The sequence below is a fragment of the Manis pentadactyla genome, chromosome 8 (genome assembly GCF_030020395.1).
Source record: "Manis pentadactyla isolate mManPen7 chromosome 8, mManPen7.hap1, whole genome shotgun sequence".
In the NCBI taxonomy this organism is placed as follows: Eukaryota; Metazoa; Chordata; class Mammalia; order Pholidota; family Manidae; genus Manis; species Manis pentadactyla.
The window spans coordinates 8,237,998-8,261,560 of NC_080026.1; the positions used below are offsets into that span (position 1 = coordinate 8,237,998).

Consider the following 23,563-nt stretch of genomic DNA (forward strand, 5'->3'; position numbering starts at 1 on the left):
TGTTCCTTTATTCTTAAATGCTTTTGTTGCCTCACCTATTAACGAGGGACTATGGGGCAGTTTTTCTGGGAAACGTGGGAGGTGGAAGAGTTTTTCTTTTCCTCAGCATATTGCTATAGAACAGCAATGTTCAAAGATGTGTCAAGATTTTAGAGCTTTTAGACGACATTTTATCAACTAACTCGCACACTTTGTGACTGTTTGCAGTGCTGCAATTATATTTCAGAATGCCCTGTGTTTTTTAACCTTTCTCTTAGGGAACAATATTGTTATGATTACTAATTCAATGACTAATTTTGACTCTTACTCTAGAGTTCTGTTGAATAAGTTCTCGTATATGTATAGAGTTGTGGGGCCTTTAGCTTCTGAGAGGCCAACATTGCTTTGTCACTTTTACATGTTTATTTCAAGTACACAGTATTTTGAGTAAGCATTACCTCCATATTTTACTATGGCATCTCCTTGTCCTTAATTAACCATTTTGTTATCTTTGATGGGTAGTGTTCAAATGCTCTATTTGCCTGAAATAGCTAAAATGCATTTCCGTGCATTCAAACCATCTGTAGCTTTGTTGAAAGTGCAAGATAGATAAACTGTAAACAAGCAGTGCCTCTGTATTTTGCTTTCTGGGTGTGAAGAGTTACATTTGGAAGTAACTCTGAAGAAAGGACTTTTGTAGACATAGATCAATCACTTCATTCATATTTTTCCAGATTTATGGTTATGAGTAAATCTTCATAATCTGCTTCAACTATGAATCTGTGATTATTGATGTTTATAGATTAGATTTCTGTCACTCTGTTCTAATCTGTGTGATTCAAGTTTAAGTTGCTCTCCTTTATATTTATTTATTTTTGAAGTAGATACAGTATTATATTATTTTCAAGTATACAACATAATGATGCGACAGCAATCTACATTATTAAATGCTCACCCCAAGTACAGTTACTGTCAATGTAAAATGAGGTTAAAGAACTATTGAGTATATTCTCTGTGCTCTGCTTTGATTCTGTGACTGATTTACATGTGATTGAGATTTTGTGCCTCTTTATCCCCTTTATCTGTAAAAATTTCACCCACCTGCCCTAGCCCATTTTTAAATGAACGTGTGAAGGAACACACAAATGTCTATAAAATATTTCAGCTGTTGTAACAGCACAGTACAGTTTCTTTTTCATGTTACTAGGTTAAAGTGCAGTATTGAACTTGACTGATTTTCGGAGAGGTCTTGACTGAAAAGCAATCCACATCACAAATCAAGAAACATGATTTTTATTCTTTGAGGTGACAATCAATGTCAGCTCAAAATAAGCTTTTTTTCCCAATGTAGCATTGAGAAGCTGCAATAATATTCAGTGATGTTAATCACTGAGTAAGTGAAAAACAACTGAGCACCTGAAGCACCTTTTGTGGATAGGAATGGCTGACTAGAACTGGGAAGAGCTGGTGAAAGTTTAATACTTTCTTACTTTAAATTTAACCTGTGTCAGCAAGAAGCACATTTTCTGAAGAACTGCTGATCTTTTCCTTACTCATAGGAAATATAGATCCAGTTTCTCTAAAAGCCAGGTGGTCATGTGACTGATTAAACACATTTTTGTGTGCCAAATTTTTCAAATTGTTTGATTGGGTATATGCAGTCACTTTGTCAAGTTACCTCATTTTTCTTATTATTCTTTATTGAATTATAATTTATATACAATATTATACTTATTTCAGTGTATAAGATTCTGATTCAGTATTTTTATATACTGCAAAATGATCATCACAACAGGTCTGGTGACTGTCTGTCACCATACAAAGTTATTAAAATACTGAAAGAATTCCCTATGCTGTACATTACATTCCTGTGAGTTACTTATTTTATAATTGGAAGTTTGTACCTCTGAAATCTCCTTCACATATTTTGACTGTCCCCCCCAATACCTTTCCTTTTGATAACCACCAGTTTGTTGTCTGTATCTATGAGTCTGTTTTTGTTTTTTTTAGATCCCACATATAAGTGAAATCACATGGTATTTGTCTTTCTTGCCTGACTAATTTCATTCAGTATATTACTCAGGTCCAGCCATGTTGACACAAAGGCAAGATTTCATTCTTATTTATGACTAATATTCCAATATATATATGTACCACATCTTCTTTATCCATTCTGTAAGTGGAAACTTAGGTTGCTTCCATAACTTGGAAATTATTATGTGTATTGTACGTTATGTTTTATTTTATATGTATCATGTAATATATATATATATATATAATATTGTATATTATGTATACGTATATTGTAAATAATGCTGCAGAGAACATAGGGGTACATATATCTTTTCAAATTAGTGTTTTTTGTTTTCTTCACATAAATACCCAGAAGTGGAATTGCAGGATTGTGTGGTATTTCTATTTTTAGTTTTTTTCAGGAACCTCAATACCACTTTCCACAGTGGCTGTGCCAGTTTACATTCCCCCCAAGAGTGCATGAGGGTTTCCTTTCCTCCGTGTCTTTGCCAACACTTGTTATTTCCTGTCTTTTTGGTCCTAGCCATTTTGACAGGTGTGACGTGACATCTCATTGTGGTTTTGATTTTTTATTTCCCTGATTATTGATGTTGAGCATCTTTTCATGAACCTGTTGGCCATTTATATTTCTTCTTTAGAGAAATATCTCCTCAGGTCCTCTTGAGAAAGTTATTTTAATTTCACTACTTTAAATGAAACAATTTTTAAAGCATAAGTTTAACATGCTAATTGTTTCCAAGTAGATGAAATTTCTGAAATCATATTGTGAAATTTTATTATCATTTGCATTAATAGTATAACACTTTTACCTGATACTCATCAGTTAAGCAAATAAATCCCAGCTGAAACTGAGGGAAAAAGCCTTGCAAGATTAAAGTGATAACATTTTTATAAGTGTGAATTTTTGTAGTTTTATACTTTAAATCTTCAAAACTTTTTTATTTTTAATTAATATGAAAATTTTTTTTTAATCCCTAAACTGCCTCCCTAAAATGCTTAAAGACAACACATCATGAAGTTTCTTTTTTTCTTAAAAAGAAAATACTATAGTGTGGAGTTTTTAATAATTTTTACTTAGTTTATGTTGGTTTATAAACCTTAATGTCTTAAAAATACAAGCTGCTATGTAGTCATTTATTTATGTGTTAATACTGATTCAAGAGTATGTCTGAATAGAAAGTTTGAGTTTGGCCCTTATTTTTAATTGGTAGTTCACCCAAAATTCAATTTAGAATAAACCGTTTGCTTTCATCACCCCATTGAGGATGAATGTGGTCGCTACTTTGACCATGCACGTCTATCACACCCAAGTCATGAAGGCGCTAGAGAGCAGAATCACTGCACTCAGAACCTTCCTCTCCTCTTCTCACTCAGCGGTCTTGATGCCCTCTCTTGATACCTTATCCCTAGTCTAAGTACTTTTGTATCACTACAGATATTCTGCCCTAAAGACCTCTTCTCAAAAAAGGATCTAAAACACATTCATACTGAAGTATGGCTATAAAAGTAATGAATGACATTTTATAGAATATCTCTTACAGGCTGGCTTTCCCGGGCCTCTGGTACCACACTGTGGGCTCTGGTTTCCCCACTGGCCCTGGCAGAGCAATTGAAATGTATTGGGCTCTTATCTCTATGAGTCAATGATTTACTTCCTTATCTTTGGGTTTGAACAGCACTGTTCTGTTGCTCACAAACTATATTTATAGTGCTTTTGTGTGTGTGTGTGAGGATTTTGTAGCCTGTTGCCTAAAAATTGTACAACCATTTATGATTTCTAAGTGCATTTAAGCATACAGTTATTTTATTTGTTTATCTTTACCATAAACCACATGCGTTTTGTGCCACTCACTCTGTTTGGTGTCACTTTTGAAGCCCTGTCTTTTATGTTATTTCATTTGATCCTCACCTCAACTCAGTAGGCAATGGATTGTGCTCAACTCATCTCAAAGGCTGAAGGTTATACAGATTCACCAACACCCAACAGCTTCATTTGAAGATTATTTTCATTGAGGAAGACATTGTTATGAAAATTAAATCAAGACCAATTTACAACTAATGTTTTTAGTTCATGGGTAGCACTGTGAATCAGTCAAACACTACTTAGGGTCACCTGCATTGTGCCTATCAATGTTTTTTATAGCAACAGGAGTACAGGACTTTAAACATGGACTTGGACTTTTAAATTTCTAAATGTATTTTTTTAAAGGAAATTTTAAAGTGATAGGTCTTACTTCATTAAACAATAGGTTGGATTATTGGAGCAAAATCTTTAACTCAGCATGGCATATGGTAAAAACTTAAGTTTTGCTGAATGATGAAAGTCATAAGAAAATAGGTTTTATAGTAAGCTATTTTTCCCTTTTGGTTCAAGTTCTAATAGGTAAGTTAATTAAATGAAGTTGGAAAATTTTACATATTTAGGAAGAATGTAAGAAAATCAAAGGTGAATAATAAAGTTTAACCATTTTAAAAATTGCAAATAATAAGAAAACTGGATGATTTCTACAAGGAGGGAGAAAAACTTGGTTTGAATTTGAGCAATTACAAGTATTTGCCATTTTTACAGGTTGTCTTTTAAGGATTATTTTCCTTATTTGAAATGTTATTCGTATTTAAGTTTGTATTGTTGAAAAAGCTTGCAATAGCATGTTTTAATCCTTGACATATAATCCGTATCAGCAGACATGATATTTGGGTGAGTGGATTGTTTGTAAAAATTATGTTTTATTTTAGTTTCTTTACAGTTGCATAGTGTGAGGTCATCTTACATGGAAAGAAACTGTCCACCATCGTTTCTGTGGTGATAAAGGTTAAATAATGATAACTCTAGTAATGGTACAGCTATGAAGTAAGGTAACAAAATTAATAACTGTTCTACCTCTTTGACTTCTAGATGTATTGAACAAAAATTTAAGCGATGTCCTCCCTTGCCTACCACCAGTGTCATAATAGTTTTTCATAATGAAGCATGGTCCACGCTGCTTAGAACTGTCCACAGTGTGCTTTATTCTTCACCTGCCATTCTGCTGAAAGAAATCATTTTGGTGGATGATGCTAGTGTAGATGGTAAGAAAGCACATGCGCATTAGATTGTTTCCCAAGTAAATCGATGCGGTGTTGTCCGAAGCCTGTTTGGTTATGTTGTACTCTCTGTGTGCCATCTCAGAGCTTGAATTTACTAGCTTGGATGGTACTTTGGCTGAAGGTAGAATCCAAGGGCAAGGGTGTCCATATTAAACCCCCTAGAGTTCAGAAATGTAAGAAGCACCCTTATTCATAACTCTGTCATCCTCAGTGTAAGAGCTTTATCGTAGGCCTAATGATGAAGAGCGCAGACTTGAGCCTTGAGTCAGGCTGCCTTGGTTTGAATCCCAGTTCTGGTCTTAACCAGCTAAGTGACTTGGGGAAGTTATTTAACCCCTCTAATCCTCAGTTTATCTGTAAAATGAGAAAATGCCATATTTCATCAAATTGCTTGTACTATAGGGTCATTCATTTATGTATCACTAGAATAAGAAACCCTCATGGCCGATTAAACTAAGATGCCATTGATTACACGAAGTATTCAGTTATGCAGCTTAGAATTGAGGAAATACATAAATAGTACAGAACTCCTAGGGCTATTTTGAAGATTGAATGAGTTAATGTAAAGAACATATTAATTAATAATATAAATGAGTAGTTAAAGATTACTAAAGAGTCACCACATTTATTTTATTTTGGCTCTTTAAAATATTCCAATAATGTTTACAAAGTTAACCAAATTCTTAAATACATTTCCACTTAAAAATGACAAGTCAATAGTCAGTTGCAAAATCACATTTTATATTGGAGTCACAAGGCTAATCTGACAAATACTCTAATTTGCTAAATTTTCAAATATTATTAAGTATTTTAAATACCAAACAGATACAGATTGTTTCAATAATAACAAAATTTATTCCTGAATGAGCCCAGATTTGTAGCCAGATTCTTTAAGGTCAGATTCCGGCTAGCCCTAACGAAGCTGTTCTCTCATCTTGTAAAATGGGCACAGTAATTCTTCCATCAAATCCAAAGCAATATCTATTTTAAGATAAGCTATTACTGTATGTACCACGAGAAAAGATTCAAAAAAAAAGATACTGCCTATTAAGTAACAAGTCATCAATTATAAGATGTATTCAGATTTCAGAAATGGCAATAAGTGAATCAAGCATAAAATTATTAACCTTGCTTAATTATTTCTATATGCAATTCTGAAGTCCTATAGTTTTAAAAATAAAGTATCCCAAGGGAATTGAGGTTATGTTCTCAAAATTAATTAACAATTAGGTAGAAAAGTTTGCTTATCATCTGAGATTTTTTTATCTAGATGTGAAACATATTCACCAAATGGGGAAGTTACATAATTTAACTCCCCTACCTACCGTTATGCACAATATGCTGATCTGATTTGAATTCCTAATTCTCTTACCTGGGTTACCTCAGTACTCAGTTGTAATTTACTAATGTATTCACTCCTTGGTCTGTTCTGAATTTTTTTCTTATTACTATTTGGACTATAGTCCAGAGTTTTAAGTGATATCTGATTAACATATGCATACCTCTCATATACCTTGTCTTAAAAAGTAAAAGGAACTTGGACATCTTTCCCTCTTTGGTTTCTTTAGCTTTCTTCTCAGATAATTTTTATTTTGTTTGATTTTTCAAATAGGTAGTAGAGGCAAGTAAGACTACTTCTACTAAGCTTTCAGTTCAAGTTCTATTATTTAATTGCAAAAATGAAGTAGAATTAAAGGAAATCAGAATGAAAAGTAATACCCATTTATAGTCTTCCTGTTTCAATAATTTTAATCTCCTTTTCTCTCAATGACTGTCTAAATAAACATAAAATGTTTATCTAATCATAACTGTGTCAGAGATTCAGTTCTGAAATCTGACATTTTCACATAATATTGGTATTAGCCCATTTCTTTTACCTTCAAAACTTTATTTTTAATGACAATGATGGGCTAGGTGCATTGTACTTAACCATTCACTTTTAGTCACCCCATAGTGTTACTATACGTTACACTACCATGAAAAGCCTTTCATTTATTTCCCTTCTTTTGAATTACATCTTTGCATACATAACTTAGACATACAACTGGTTGTTCAGAGAGCTAGAATATTTTTATAACTTTTATAGCAATTAACCATAGATATGCAACAGTTTTCTTGGTAAGGGTTATCTTTGCATACTAGCTTAATTTGTCTTACTGAATCAAAGAGCTGTCTTAAAGTGCTCACTGTGGAAAATAGGTCCCTAGTTGCTCTACAGGAGCTTATGAAGTAGAAACCATAGTCCGATTTCAATTGTCTTAGGAGAAAGCAGCATAGATATGTGGATATTCAAGTAATAAAGGTAGAGTTAAATCCCAATGATAGCAGAACAAAAGATAATCAACATTTTCAAAGCATAGGACATGTGCTAGGGTATACCTTAAATGCCTTATTTGTACAGCAGTCTTTCATTTTATCCTCCAAACAATCCCCTGTGAGGGTTAGTGCTATCATTCCCATCTTATAGATGAAAAAACTGAGGTAGAAAAAAGTAAAATAACTTGAAAGTCACACAGTTAAAAGTAATAGTGCTATAAACTGAACCCAGGACATCTGATTTCACTTGGTGTTCTTAACCTCACAAGAGGAGAGGTAGGGATAGAGACTGAATTTAGGGGGCAGATAATTTATAGGCAGTTTGGAAATTGTGGGTAAGTACAAAATTTCTTAACAAACTCAAACAGTGGACAGTTTATTGAAGGAATATGTAGTGACTCCATTAAAAATATCTGTATTAAGACCTTTAAAATGTTTTTATTGTATAAGTTTCTATTTTAAAAGTATATGATTAAAGCATAAATATCTCTGATTATATCTTGAAGACAAATTACAATCCTGCTTATAGTAATACTTGCGATTAATTCTGAGATACTGTTAAAAAAATTTAATATTACTTGGAGATGACAATATTTAGATTTACTTTTCTATGAAAGTTGTTTCTGGACTCTGACCTCTTCCTTTATGAATGTTTAAGCTTTGAATAAGCAGCTCTCTTATCTGCACCACTGGAGAACTGAAAAAACATATATGATCACAGATGAAGTCATTTGCATTCGCTTCTGAAATCCGGTAGAAGTGAACACCTACCCTAGGACATTTATTGATATTCTCAATATTCCCCTAATATTTTGAGGCTGTGCTCTGGGCTCCAGAAGACCACTGGAAGAACTTCATTATATGCTCAACAAAGAATCAAGAATTTAGGCGGGTAAAGCAGGCTTATGAAATGGTTTAAAAATATGAACAACACTTGACAGACTTCACTAATGTGTTTTACCTACCATCTCAACTCTTTCTTATAATGCATCTCATCCAAACTGGAATACTGAATGTCTTAAATTATACACCCATTATGAAATGTTGCCTGTTTTTAGCCTCATTCCTGATTTACATACTCCTTTCTTCTTTCATATTTTTACTGGAAAATATTCTGAAGTCAGGAGAGTTCAAAGCTTTTGAAAATTTTTTGCTGACTCTCCCCAAACTGCTATAGCCTTGCACTTTCGTATTTGCCCTTTTCTCAACATTGTGGTCTTAAATTATTTTGATCACTACCTAAAGAGCAGAAAAAACTTCTGATATTTAGCATTTTTCTTTAAATTTCCAGATGTAAATAGAATTTTATAAAGTGTCAAATATCTTTTTGACTGAATTCAATTTCTTTGACTCCCTCCCTTAATTTTCTCAAAAGAGTCTCCTTAGCCCTTGGGGTCCAATCCATTTGAAGTCTCTTATTTCCTCTCAAATACATTATTGATACAGCATGCACAGGGTAAATGTGTTATAATGTTATGTGTTATCGTAGTTCAAAGTTAAGATTTGCATAAAAAGCTCTCTTTAAAATTAAAGAATTATATAATTTTCATCTTAATGAAAGAATGTGTGCAACTGTTAAGATTATGAATGTGGAGGTATCATTGGCCTGTGGTTTCTTTATTAGCTTTCCTGTTTTATATATGAAAGTTAATTTAGGAAGAGTTACTTTGATTTTTTTTTTCTTACAGAGTACTTACATGATAAACTAGAGGAATATATAAAACAATTTTCTATAGTGAAGATAGTCAGACAAAGAGAGAGAAAAGGTCTAATCACTGCACGGTTGCTAGGAGCAACGGTAGCAACCGGTGAAACACTCACATTTTTAGATGCTCACTGTAAGTATATTTGTACAGATGTAGTTGTAACATTTTCCCTCCCCCTCCCTCTAATTTAAAAGGTAAGAAAGGCTTTTCTTTAAATGCCTAACTGCAGTTAGCATCATTTTCAGCTGGTGTTTATATCGATGACAGCCCCAGCAGATTACAGCCCTGAGTAGGAGCTTCCTCTCACTTGTAAGTAGTTCTTAGCTCCTTAGTGTGTATGGCTCCTCAACTTTCAAGTCATTCAGTGACCAGCTTCCCCAGACACTTGTCCTTACCTGGGACTTTTTTCAGATGCTTGTTCTGTCCAAACAAAAAACAAGAAATATGTTTTCCTTACTATTTTGATTCCTACACTTTGAAAATGATTGAAAGTTTTAAGTGTAATCAACCCTGTCATTAAACTCTGTGCTAGTCCTGATATTTTCATTTTTTATATTTCAGTTCTTTTTTTTCAAAGATTCCCACACATTTTCCTATGCCGAGTTAGGGATGTCGCCTCTCAGCTTCTGGTATCTCTCCCATGAACATTGTCAATTTTTGTTTTTGTTGCTGCTGGGTTTTTTTCTAATTTGTCTTTAATGTTTGGTGTCAGTGATTTTAAGTAAAGTATTTTGAAAATATTTTTAGAGTCAATGTTTAATATGCATGTTAGGTATTACTAAAATGTCTCTTAGTTCCTTGAGCTCTAAATTAGGTTTTTAATTTAAAATTTTTAAATTTGGGTTTTACTCTTTGTATGAGTGTTTAGCTGTGAACTGGCTAGCCCTTAGGTAATCTTTGGCCTGGCAAATGGTTTTGAGCATATATGCTAATTGTCCCAGCTGTGCTTTTGGATTTGCTTGTGTCTCTTCAGAGGCGTCACATCCAGGACTCTCTTAATATGAGGCTCTTAGTGAAGAGAGGTCTAAAGGCACTCTAAGAGAAATGTTAAAAAAGGAAATGGTCCATTCTTTAGTATTCCCTCTCCTGGTCCAAAATTACAGTAATGTCAGACTGGACCATCCTCCCCTCCAGGCAGATGTGTCTGCAGGTCCTCCTTGACTGTGAGTGCCACACTGCACTTGATGGGGCGTCCTCAGTAGGACCGCATCTCCTGGGCCCCGTGTGTTTGGTGAGACAGCCTGGTCCTGTGCCTGGGGCCTGGACCTTTCATGGAACTCCTTTGTCCCCGCCTTCTATTATGGCTGAGCAAAAAGTTATCTTTAATTCATGACCCATTTTAAAGGGAAACACATCATCTAAAACTTAAATATACCACTCACATTTTGCTTCCATTCTAAGGTAAAAAAAAAAAAGATCATTCTGTAGGGAAGTTTTCCTAACTATGCTGAATCTTACCTTATTTTTTTCCACCCTAATCTTGTCACAAGAAACCATTAAGCAATCTCCCAGATATAAATGTTGAAACACAAATGACTCTTTTTCTCATTTCTCTGTAAACCTTCTTCCAAAAAACCAAAGCCCTCAGTGTTTTCACTGGTTTAATTAGAATTGTATTCCTTCCAGGTGAGTGTTTCTATGGTTGGTTAGAGCCTTTGCTGGCCAGGATAGCTGAGAACTACACTGCAGTCGTGAGTCCAGACATTGCATCCATAGATATGAACACATTTGAATTCAACAAACCTTCTCCTTATGGAAGTAACCATAACCGTGGAAATTTTGACTGGAGTCTTTCATTTGGCTGGGAATCCCTTCCTGATCATGAGAGGCAACGGAGGAAAGATGAGACCTACCCAATTAAGTAAGATGATTGTTCTCAAAGTCTTATGTACACTTCAATTATTTGAATATGTAAGCACTCTTTGCCTTTTACAGTGATTGCTTCCAAAGGTAATTCACATTAACAAATAAAGAACATGTGTTATATGTGTGGATAGTAGAAAAGTCTTTATGTACATACACATTATCTTAACTAGTAGGAAGTAGAATTAAGTGAACTCTTAAGTCTTCCTCATAATCACTAAAGAATCTTTAAGCTTGGTTAGAAGGCGTAATTTTGCTTTGCTCAGAAAAGATATTTAAAGTACTTCCCCTCCTTCCAAAACTTGATTTTGAAGATAGAATTTTTAGTTTTTATTTATCTATATAAAAGCTTTGAAATTGTAATCTTGCTTTAATTTTTTTGATTCAGTTGCTCTTAAAGTATGTTCTTTTTTCTTACATGATTTTTATAACAAAGTTTGGGAATGGATTATTTTTCAGAACACCCACATTTGCAGGAGGCCTTTTTTCCATATCAAAAGAATATTTTGAATATATTGGAACTTATGATGAAGAAATGGAAATCTGGGGAGGTGAAAATATAGAAATGTCTTTCAGAGTAAGTTTATAAACACAGCACACATAGTGAACAATAAAATATATATTTTATTCTATTGGGCTAATACAGATAATTGTGGATTTGTGCAATCTTTTTGTGCTTTCTAAAATTTAATTGCTGGAAATTTTAGAATAAGGATATTTCCTTTTAATATGTAATTTATTATATTTATTTATTGCTGCCAGTGTAACAAGAGCAGTCAGTTAAACTCCTGTGTCCAGGCAATAACATCAATTAATGCACTTGTAGCTACTGAATTTCAGCCAAGATAAATATACTTAAATCTAGTGCTTCAGGAAATGAGTTGATTATCAAGGGAGTCAGAATGGAAAACATTTATGTATGATTTTAAAGGATATTGAACTTAACTCTGGATTAAATGAACTTTCTTGTTTTTCTATGCATATTAAAAGTTAATATGAGAAACAAAGCTAAGGCTTTGGGTAGTCTATACATGTACTTATTTAATTGCATGAGTTCATTTTCTGCCATTCATTTTTCATCCCTTGGGCTATAATGTGACAGAGAAAGAACTGAACTAGGAGAAGATTTAAGTTTTAGCTATGGCTCCATCACATAAGAGCCATGATGATCTTAGCTGAGTTCCAACTGCTTAAGGGCAGGGGTCTTGTTTTATTTATTTCAATATTCCCAACCCCTAGCACATGCTGGAATCTCAGACACAGTCTGTTGAATTGAACAAATCACTGAGTTTTTCTCATTTGTTTAAACAAGAAAAAAAAAGAACTTGCATAATTGTCTGCAAAAAAATATTTTGGCATTCACTTTTATGAAAGATCTGAAGCTTTTTGTTAAATTACTTTCTGAAAACATGCTTTTGTTGTCTTTAGTGTTTGTACCATTTAACAAAACCTTTCTTTAGATTTAAGAACATTACTTTGAACGGGCAGGGGACAGGACTGTCTGTGAAGTAATAAATCTCATTTCTATATTTTGTTTTTATTAATATCTTAGAGGTGAACTTAAAAGCAACACTTTGGTTTTCCTAAAATACTGTAAATTTAAACAAATATCATTGATTATCAGGTGTGGCAATGTGGTGGGCAGTTGGAGATTATGCCTTGCTCTGTTGTTGGACATGTTTTTCGCAGCAAAAGCCCTCATACGTTTCCAAAAGGCACTCAGGTGATTGCTCGCAACCAAGTTCGCCTTGCAGAAGTCTGGATGGATGAATATAAGGAAATATTTTATAGGAGAAACACAGATGCAGCAAAAATTGTTAAGCAAGTAAGTTAGAGCTAAGTAAACAAATCAGCAAAAACTCCATACCATGTTCACATGTACTTTTTTACTTATTTGATTCAACTCAAGTACAAAACATTTTAAAAAGTTTGTTTCTGAAGCATTTTTTTTTAACTCTTAAAACATATAACTCATTGATGCCAGTTTCCTTTTTTTTTTAAAGGAAAAATTGAGTAAACTGCTTGAAAAACTTGGGCATTCTAGACGGTGTTCTGCTTTTTTAAGCATGGAAGATACTTAGTTTTTGTAAGTGTCTTGGTTCACTTCACTCAAACAGAGTAAGATTAAGTGGAACTACTTTAAGCTGGTTTTAGGTGTGTTATTGTCTTTTTGAACTGGAGACAGAGACAATGACAGAATGTGGCAGAACCAGGCATATCAAGGCCTTTTTATTTCAAGCTCTAGTTCCACCGCTCGTTGGAGGAGTGTTACCTTGGCAAAGCTCCTTTGAGACTGTGACATGGGATTGGCACTTCACAGAGTGGTGGAGAGGCTGGCCAGACCTGGAGCGTGTGCTCGGCCAAGTTTCTTCACGCCCCTTCCCTGCCTTGAGACATGAAATACTTGCCTGTCCTGAAGATTAGCTGTGTGACAAGGAAATAAGTGCAAACAAATATGTGGTCCTGTCCTTACTGTTAGTGACCTGTCATAGATAAAAGCTCTGCAGAATAGTGATGCCTAGGGCATTAGAACTGAGCTCCAACACTTTTCCTATTGGTTGTAGTAAATGAACTAGACAATTTAAGAACATGCTTCAGTGAATGGCACCTAGCTCTAAGAAACAGGGCTGAACTGTTGGGCAGTTATATATTGGTATTAAAGAGCATTAACATTTTGACTGTCATGAAGAAAGATCTCACTGCATCTTTCCATCTTTTCTTTGGACCCCAGTGTCTCCTTGTAACACGACACGTCAGTAGGATGCAAAGTCTGAGCACCACTGGGTTAGATCGCTATCTTTTTACCCAAGGCCACCTAGACAAACTGAGTCGATTGTGTACTTGGCTAAGCAGGCAAGTGGGAGCTAAATACACTTATGCCCTCCTGTCACCCACAAAGGGGTGAGTGAGCCAGTAAACCCCACATGACAAGTAGATCTATGTGGTAATTGCATAAGCTAGTCAGAAGTCCTTTATAGTTTCATAATTTTTGCTAAAACCTCTGGTTTCAAGACATTGAAGATGGCAAAGAAAATATTTTCCTTACTTGAACTAATGAACTTTAGTATTTAGATTTTCATATATTTATATATTTAGGTACCACATAGAATTTTTCTTTATAATTTGTCTATAGACCAAATACCATTTCAGTTTAATAGTGCTCTTTAAAAAAAATTTAGTTTTCTGAGTCTTTTAAAATAAAGGCAAATAAAATACAATTGATTAAAAACTTACCTTTCTCTACTAATACATTGTTATTGTTAAGATATTGTTAGGAGTAAGCAATACCATAAAACTTGAAAAAAGTATTCCCAACTGTGATTTTTCTGACTGTTGAAGAGAGACAAGTCACATTATGTGTCGGCACTGTTTCTCCGGACCTTCTTTCTCACCTCACCGTACAGATCACTTTCGGGTACGCAGTTGAGGTCAATTCTGGATGCTCCCACCACCAATTATTTGCTCAAAGCATTTTGCTCGAGATCTTGGTCCCACAGGGGAGGTTTCTGGTACAAAGGAAGAAAGAAACAGCACTACCAGCACCACAGTCATACTTGACTCTTTTTTGAAGTAAAAAATGAGCAGGCAGGCACACATGTTGCCAGAATGAATAGTGAATGCAGTTAAATTGCGTCTTGCATTTGGGCCCGGATTTTTTTTTAGGACTTAGATATAAATATAAATAGTAGTACTTGGAGAATGTTTGAGCAAGCATTCCTTTCACTTCTTATCTTTCTCCAGAAATCATTTGGTGATCTTTCAAAAAGATTTGAAATAAGACAACGCCTTCAATGTAAAAATTTTACATGGTATCTGAAAAATATTTATCCAGAAGTGTATGTGCCAGACCTTAGTCCTGTTGTATCTGGATATGTGAGTGTTTTCCTGTTCTTTTTTTAACTTGGTATACTCCTTGCACCAACATTTATGTGGTTTGGGGAAAATTACTGAAATACTTTCGCGTTTATTGCTTTTGAGATTTTACATTATTATTATAAACACTACTTCCTTGAATTAGTTCAATTCATTGAACCAAATGAATTGAAAAAGTATAATAACCAAATAGGTTTTCATTTTAATTTTTATAACTTGCAATTTTTCCTTTAGATTAAAAGCTTTGGCCAGCCTCTCTGTCTGGATGTCGGAGAAAATAATCAAGGAGGCAAACCATTAATTTTGTATACGTGTCATGGACTTGGGGGAAACCAGGTGAGCAGAAGAATCCTCTCTTCTCATTTAGCACTTAGAAAGACCAGTAAGTCATTGCAGGTTTTTTACAAGTAAATCAGTATTACAGTCAATTAAACTGGTATGTGAAAGAAATGCTTTTAGATTTTGTTCTGCAGTTAATGTTGAAATTGCAGAGTACTTTATTTTGATTCTCATTCTGGCCTTGAAAACAGTTTGACATTGCCTAACCACTCAGTAGAAAGGCAAATGAGGAAATAATAGAATAATGCCATTTGAAATAAAAAAGAAGGATCTTCTATGCCAGTCTTTGATATTGTGTGACTACTGGCATGATGATTTTACAATACCATACATAAGGCTATCTTTAATTGGATTCAATAGCAAAGTATATCAAATGTTAATACCAAAAGAACAGTATTATAAGTTATTTTTGTGGGCTATGATATTACTTCAATGTTCTAAAAAAAAAAGGTAGGCTCTTGATTCTCCTTGATTGATTACATCTCTGCCTGTTACTGCTCTTTGACTGTTTTACCAATTAAGACTCAAATGTCAAATTCACTATTTGGCCTATTATGAGTAGATAACATATTAAAATATTATTTCTAGCTTTTAGCTTCCTTTCCTTGCCTTTTACAAGTCAACTCCTGGAAGGATTAGACTCTCCTCTCATTTGTTCATTCAGCAAATTCACTGAGTGACTTCTGCATGTCAGGTACTCTAGCTGGCACTGTAGCTGCATTTAAGCAATTTAGATTCTAACTCCTTCAGGAAATCTGTATTTCAAAACCAGCAATTACAGTGAGGATTATAAGGTCTGGGATAAATCATTCTGAGTGCTCTGGGGGTATGAAGGAGGGCATCTGAATTAGACTAGGTGCCTATACATTTTCCTGGGAAAGATAACAGTTGAAACCATATTTTTGAAAGATATGTGGGAGTTAGTGAGGTGGCTGGGGGAATGAGAATGTAATGAGAAGAGTGCAAAGAATTGTGTACGAAGGGGAGAGGCTGGTATGTTTTTTTTCTGCGAATTGAAGTTATCTTGGTATACAGTCCAGGATGTGTGGAGGATTTTCACAGTATTAAGTACTCCTGTATTCTATTTTAACAGGATGGGACTTTGATGATGTCATTATTAAGAAGAAAGGGTCAGTTTATCTCCTGGCCCATCCCCTTCCATGTTTCTTCCCACTCATTAGCTTCAACTCAGTCTAGTTCCAGCTTTTATTCATTCAAACCAATCAGCTTACTGAGGGCTAGAAGCCACAGCTAGTGAACAGGATCTGTTGCTGGATGGTTGAGGTGTAATTCTGAAACAGGACGGAGGTACACACACATACACACAGATATACACATGCATTAAAAATTTTTTCCTTTCCCTCTGTATATTAGAAGAAAAAGATAATTATATAATAAATAATAGCATTCTTTTAAAAATAACACTGGACTATGCTAGTAAAAATTAGGGTTTTGAGCAATGAGAAATATTTTCTCATTTTTAAAACTTATCACTAACCATAAATACTTACAAATTTCTCTCAGGCTTCCCTTAGCATTACATTTATTTTATCATAAACATTAAAGATATATTTTATACATTGTTTTGTCTGTTTCTTATCATTGCCATAACAAAGTTTTTATAGGTTAGTCCCTAAAATAATTTTTAAATTATAAATAGAACATAGCTGTCTTCTAGAAAATTTGGGATGGAAAAATAATCCACATATTATTTCAACAAATATTTGTTTAGAGCTTGCTGTATGTAACTTGCATTGGTATAGTAGTGAAAAAGGCAAAAATCCCTGTCTTGTGGAGCTTGTATATTTTAGAAGGAAAGGAAAAAATATATATATATATAATTTTGGGTATGAAGAAAAATAAAAGTGTAGGTGGATAATGGTGTGAGTGGTCATCTTCAGAGGTTCAGGAAGACCTCTGAGAAGATTACTTCAGAGCTGGAGGCCTGGAGGAGCTGGAAGAGGAACCACGTTCCCGGAGGAGAGCATCTGGGCAGAGGGGGTGCAGGCCTGAGACCCAGTGCGGGTAGATGGCGTCAGCGGAAAGCCAGGGCGGCTGGGACAGAGTGGGCCCAGAGAGGAGGGGCAGAGATGCGGATAAGGGGCCTGCTCATCTGAGGCTTGCAGGCCTCAGTAAGGAACTTGGGTTTAATTCTGAGTGTGACAGAAGCCATCCAAGAGTTTGGGGCAGGAGAATAATATTTTCCAGTTTACATTTTAAAGAGATGACTCTGGCTTCTGTCACTCTAATACAGCCATTGACTTTACTTTGGTTTATTTCCTTCAAATTTTGTTTTCAATCAAGCATTGCAATTACACTACTTTGCAAACTTTAGCTCCTTGAGTGCTGAATGTTTTTAAGGTATTTCACTTGATCATTTTGTCCTGCTCTCTTCTACTGTCTGACCACGTAGTGATATTTTTAAAATATAAAACTCCATTGAAACAGTATTTGTATATGCCAAGTAAAAATTAAATAGGTGTTTTGATAAGATGACGAAATTGGCAAAGATACCGGTGCCGTGCAGTTCATTACGGCTTTGTGACACTTCCTGTCTTGGCGTCTTCCCAGAGTGCTTGTACCAGCTCTAAGTCGCCACCCAGTGTTCCCAGCTAGCTAGTAATGTACTCTTTTTGGTTGCCTAAGTACCTTCAACTCTTCCATTCCTTATAAATTCTGTTTTAATATTTATTTATATTTTATAATAGGAGTGAAATAAAATACTGACTACCTTTCTTAGCAACTTGGAGATCCTAAGGTTTATCTTTCTTAGGGAAGTATAGCCAGAGTGCCTTTTTCATGATCTAAACCAATTTTTTTTCATTAGCTCCATCTGAAGAACTATCAATTATAAAAATGACTGGTATTATACTTATAGAAGGAGATAAAGTAAGCATGAGACTAAGACCAGGGGATCTCAAGGTTAATTTAGTTAATCTTTGTGGAGTGGCTGCTTAAATACACAGGAAGGGTTTACAACAGTCCCTGCCTACAGCATTTAAGGGCCCAATAAATATTACTGCTAAGGCTAATTATTTCATTATTGAAAATCAATTAAGTTCACTTATTTTATCTTTGGAATGTCAATATTATGAAATACTTGATTTGTAAAGGCCGTTATTACTAGCTACACTGCCTGACTTTGGTCTATGGTAAAGCCAGCTAGCTTTACCAATTCCAGTAGAGGGCTACAAAAATTTCTGATATACTATGGGAACCCTGAAAAGGAGATAACTTGGCATAGTTGGACACAGTCAGCAAAAACAAAGGAAGATAGGTAATATTTTAATTGGCTTTTGAGGAGTGGAAAGGAGTTTGTTAGGCAGAGAATGACCCAGAAGGTTATTCCAGGTAGAGCACAGTAAAGCAAAGTCTTAGAGTTATAGATGCATGTTCTGCATTGGTAGAATTGTGTGAAAGGAGCATAGTATATAATAGGGCAATGGTTGATGTAAGGTTGAAAATAGAAGATTTCATGTACCAGTTAAGGGGTGTGGACTCTTACCTTAGCAGCAGTAGTGACTCACTTAGGCAGGGAGGTAGGGGATCAAATCAATGTTCTAAAGACTAACTGGCTGCAGAGTAGATTGGATTGTAGAAGTGGAAATTGAGGGTAGCTGAAGGTGCTGGAGTAGAGATTTTGGGTGCCTGGAAAGAGACATGAGAATACAGAAGTGGGACGGTAACAGCTGAGAGGAGAATTCAGTAGGACTAAGGGACTAATTACTTAATTGGATGTATGGGAGTAAGACACATCAATAATAGTAACAGGAGCCAAAACGTATTGAATGCTTATCATGTAGCAGTTATTGTTCTAATATATTGGCTAATATATGTATTAGCCCATTTATCTTGTTAACACTAAGGGGTAGAAGCTATTAAATTAGCCATTTTACAGGCAAGGAAATTGAGACACGGCAAGTAACCTCTTTAATTGTTCTTAGTTTAAATGATAATGCCATTAATTGAGATGAATATGAGAGAAAGAACACTTGTGCAAAGGAAAAGGTAGTTAGTGAACTTGCTAGAACTTTCCAGGCCTTTTTTTGTGGCATGCCTTCCCTAGCCTCCATTCTACCTGATAACTTCCATTTCTGACATGGGAAAGAAAACAGTATCTTTTTAATTAAGAAATTACCTGTTGGTATAGGCCGGAGAAAGCTTATAGTATCTTGTGTCAGAAAAACTTAGCTTATGTTTCCGACGGCTACATTTATTGTAACATCTTGCTGAAGTATGTATGACTTCATTCTTCAGTGAGTTGCTGCCCTTTTTTTTGGACTGTTATTTTGCACCAGAGCATACAAAGTGCTTTTGTCAGTAACAGCATTCTTCCCGTCACAGTACTTTGAGTACTCGGCTCAACACGAAATTCGGCATAACATCCAGAAAGAATTATGTCTTCATGCTGTTCAGGGTTTCGTTCAGCTGAAAACATGTACCTACAAAGGTCACAAGACAATTGCCACTGGAGAACAGCTATGGGAGATGCAGAAGGTACCTCAGTGTAATTAATTCATCCCTTTATATAATTATTTTGATCAGCTCTAATTGCTTATTTGGGAAAAATGCATGAAACATAGCATATTAATGCTATCCATCAGAATTTGTTAATTTTTTTATGCATTTCTATTCATGTGCTCAGAGAGAATATATATATGAATTAAATACTCTTAGGAACGAAATAATTGTACAGTTGCTTAAAGCATGGTTTATGCAGATCAGCACTTCTGTGAATAATGAATACTAGTCACTCATTTTATCTTTTTAGAATTTCTTATAATACTTTTTGTCACATTTTTTTCCTGGCAGAGAGAAAAAAAAAATCATTATTTTTTCTCACTTAAGGTGATTGATTTTTTTCCTCACCGGTTTTAGTACTTTTTCTTGAATCTAGAATTGAGAGAATATGTGAAGGTCTTTTATGTTTTCAAACATGTTTTAAGTCTTAATTGAAACATAGCAATTCTTACCTGAAAATTGTATTGTGTAATACTAGAACCTATAAGACTTTTATAATTTTTGATTTTTTAGAGTTTTTCACTTACATGAATGAAATGTTTCTTGTTTGAAAACTTGATTCAGCCCTTGCTCTGCACACCACTCTTCATTTATGTAATGCCTTCTGTGAATTGAACAGTAGTGGCATAAATGGTGTTATTTATACCATAATCTGACAACATTTTATCAGATGTAGTTGCTTTTAGAAAGATTAAAGGTTAAAAATACTGCATTTGATGTGCATTTCTCCCTTTGGCTTTGATGAGAACATAATGTAGTTTTCATATTTATCAGTAACTCTGAGTCTTGGAACTTAACGTCTGCCATGTTTCCTTTTATTTTAGGGTCAACTTCTCTATAATCCGTTCCTTAACATGTGCCTTTCAGCAAGCGGAGAGCATCCAAGCTTAGCGTCTTGCAGTCCATCAGATCCACTCCAAAAATGGATTTTTAACCAAAATGATTAAGTGTTCCTTAAAATTAAGGAGTTGAAAAAAAGAGATATTCTTTCTCATAAAACTGTGACTAGGCATACACTGTAGTTTTTGAAAATTATGCAAAAGCAGCTAATTGTAACTTATTCCAAGTGCATTTTTCTTATTTATATCTTGCAATGTCTATGTAGCATTGCTACAGGAATCCCTGCAGTTTCACTTCAAAGCACAATAACTAGTGATACCAAAGACTATTTTGAAATGTCTAGATGTGGGGGAAGAGATGTTTACAGTATGATGCAAATAATTTTCCAAGTAAAGTGATATTTGTTTTGTACACTTAATGATATGCATAGCTACATTCAGACACTCACAATTTAAAATATTTCTTCTAGTTTTTTGGGGGGTGGGAGAAAGATTTGATACTGTATTTTTTTAACTACATAGAAATCGGTCAATGAAGGTCAAACATTGGCCTTTGTGTACAAACCAGGAAATTTTTATAGATCTAGAAATTATTACATAAAAATGCAAGTACACTTTATTTTGCCTTTTGTTTACTTATCTGTCAAATGTTTCCTTAAACATGGAGTTAAATAAGAAGAATATTTTTAACACTTTAATTTCTTGGCAAATTTTAAAGTATTTTTTAGTCTGAAGCTCACTTGACTTGAAGCACTTGTCTTCCTTAAAAGACATTTCTTAAATAACTACACTGTGTGTTTTCTTAAAGCAATTAAAAAAAAGAAAACTATAAATTACTATCTGTCGAAAAGGTGTCTTTTTTTTTGTTGTTAGTCTTTCTTTCCTTACCAAAATTCACTAATCTTGAATGTTTTGTAAAACTGAATTTCAAAAGCAGAATACTTGACTCATTTAAAGCTAAATTTTATTTGTTATTGATTCAATTATAGGTTGTCTTTGTAATTATTATTTTTATCAAAAGAAACTTATTTCTGTCTATGTGGAAAACACAATAAAACAAACCCTTATCACTATTGTAATTATTTAAGTTTTTTTCTCTTTTGGATAAAATATATTAGTGATAATAAATGGGGGAAGCATGAATTTTGTACAGTGAATTTCTAAGCACTGATTGAAGAGCCATCAAATATATCTTAAGGAAAATGTAAACATTGGTAGTAATGGCATTAAAAAATGGCGAATGGAGAAGATTCTATATTAAATATTTAGAAAATTTTGCGCTAATTTCTGATAACTTTCCTTGAACATCTAATATTTTTTTTTAATGTGATGCTTACTTAGATAAAAAAATTTTTCCTTTTGATTATTTTATATGTAGATTGCCTATATTCTTATTTAAGAAGTAAACTATGATTGGTTTCATATTTTAAACTGGCAGAGCCTCAATTATGCAAAAGAAAATATTTAAAAATTATTGGTTCTATCTTCTCATCATTTGTAACTTTGAACTTGCATTAAAAAAACCCTGAATTCCTTAATTTATTACAATGCCAACTTTTATTTTGGTTCAAGTAACATTTATTGTGTGCCTAACTTCATGCCAGACGTTGTGGTAGGCAGAATAGGACGTATATTGCCTTTGAGCTTAGGTCTTATGGAGCGGAAAGAAAGATACATAATTTTGAAATAGCATAGTGAGTGACATTATAATGTTATATTTTATGATGCAGATGACAGCTCGCTCTTCATGTTATATCTTTAATGAGTATAGACATTTATTTATTACTATAGCTAAATACTTATATGTATTGTGAAATATAGTGTCCACTTACATGTATAATTTCTGTTTCTCAATTTGTTACTCTTGTGTGAACATCCAGGAGCAAATATTGCTCTTAGAGTTTGTTATGTCTCACAAAACAAAAAACAAATCCTCAAAGATATTTTATAAATGAACTTAAGTAAAGCATAATAAAAAGTAAATCTGAGTGCCTTCTGTGTATTAGTTAAGTGTTGTCATGTCATGTTCCAACCAAAATCTGTTTGCACTAGGTTGATGTATTATGGCTGTGCTAAATGCAGAGTCGTTCTTCCCTGATTTGGGAGCCCCAGGCTGTTGCTCAAGTGTCATTTAACTACTTCATTAGGAATTTGCCCTTTAGGGTGGTGGTAGTGTCTTTTAAAAGCCTGAGTTTTGAAACAGTGCTAACAAGAAGTTATTTATGGAGTCTGCTTGCCATCAGTCTGAGAGATTTGAATGCATTCAGGTGTGAAATTGTAGCACTCTTGCTCAGTGTTAAGCTACCGTGGCTAACAGTCTAGCTATTGCAGAAGACCTGGCATGTTGCCTTCATTGCTAAGGACCAGGTCCCAAGAACTCTAGATCGGTGAGCTGCATTGCCCAAACTGCTAGGGTCCAGCTGGGGGTGGGCTCGCTGAAAACAGGGAAGTGAGCGCAGAACCATAGGACCGAATAAGCAAGAGACTAACATTGCCTATTAGCTACAACCAATGATGATGAAATTTTTAAATTGAAGTATAGTTAATTACAATATTATGATGATAAATTTTTAAATCCCTAGATTGTCAGAGATTTGGCCTTACTGTTGATAGACAATTTAAGTATTATGTAAGCCACAGTATCAAAATGTAAGTGCAAAAAGATAGGCAGTTGCTATTTCTGAGAAAACAAGGTTGAATGCTTTAGGAAAAATAGAAAAAAAATAAAATTATTTTAGAAATGCTGCTACTTACATGTGGATAAGAACTATTAAAGTTAGGGAAAACAGAAAGCTAAGCAGATTCTGCACTCAAATTGCTTCACAATTCACTTTAGAGAAAACAAGTATCTGATGTAGCATTAGTATGGTTTGTGTAGGAACGATGTTGAATAAGTCTTATAAGCCGATTCAAAAGGCCGTAGCCTTATACCGGATATTTATGAAGGAATTAACATACATACAAATGTAGGAGTATATGTGCTTTAAGTTAAAAATATCTTTTTTT

At 34.2% G+C, this 23,563-nt stretch overlaps 1 protein-coding gene across 3 annotated transcripts in view; it reads left to right on the forward strand.

Annotated features, from left to right (window-relative positions):
* Positions 1-22,545, forward strand: part of GALNT3 (polypeptide N-acetylgalactosaminyltransferase 3) — a 40,567-nt gene extending 18,022 nt beyond the window's left edge. For 2 of the 3 annotated variants that reach the window (XM_036884387.2, XM_036884386.2), the window contains exons 3-11: positions 4,910-5,082; positions 9,105-9,254; positions 10,749-10,983; positions 11,445-11,562; positions 12,610-12,810; positions 14,727-14,858; positions 15,093-15,194; positions 19,542-19,694; positions 20,543-22,545. In XM_036884387.2, the coding sequence (XP_036740282.1) occupies positions 4,910-5,082; positions 9,105-9,254; positions 10,749-10,983; positions 11,445-11,562; positions 12,610-12,810; positions 14,727-14,858; positions 15,093-15,194; positions 19,542-19,694; positions 20,543-20,665 (1,387 nt within the window). In that variant the 3' untranslated portion in view covers positions 20,666-22,545. The remainder of the gene's footprint in view (positions 1-4,909; positions 5,083-9,104; positions 9,255-10,748; positions 10,984-11,444; positions 11,563-12,609; positions 12,811-14,726; positions 14,859-15,092; positions 15,195-19,541; positions 19,695-20,542) is intronic. The other variant, XM_036884388.2, reaches the window with a different exon arrangement.
* The last annotated feature ends 1,018 nt before the right edge of the window (positions 22,546-23,563 follow it).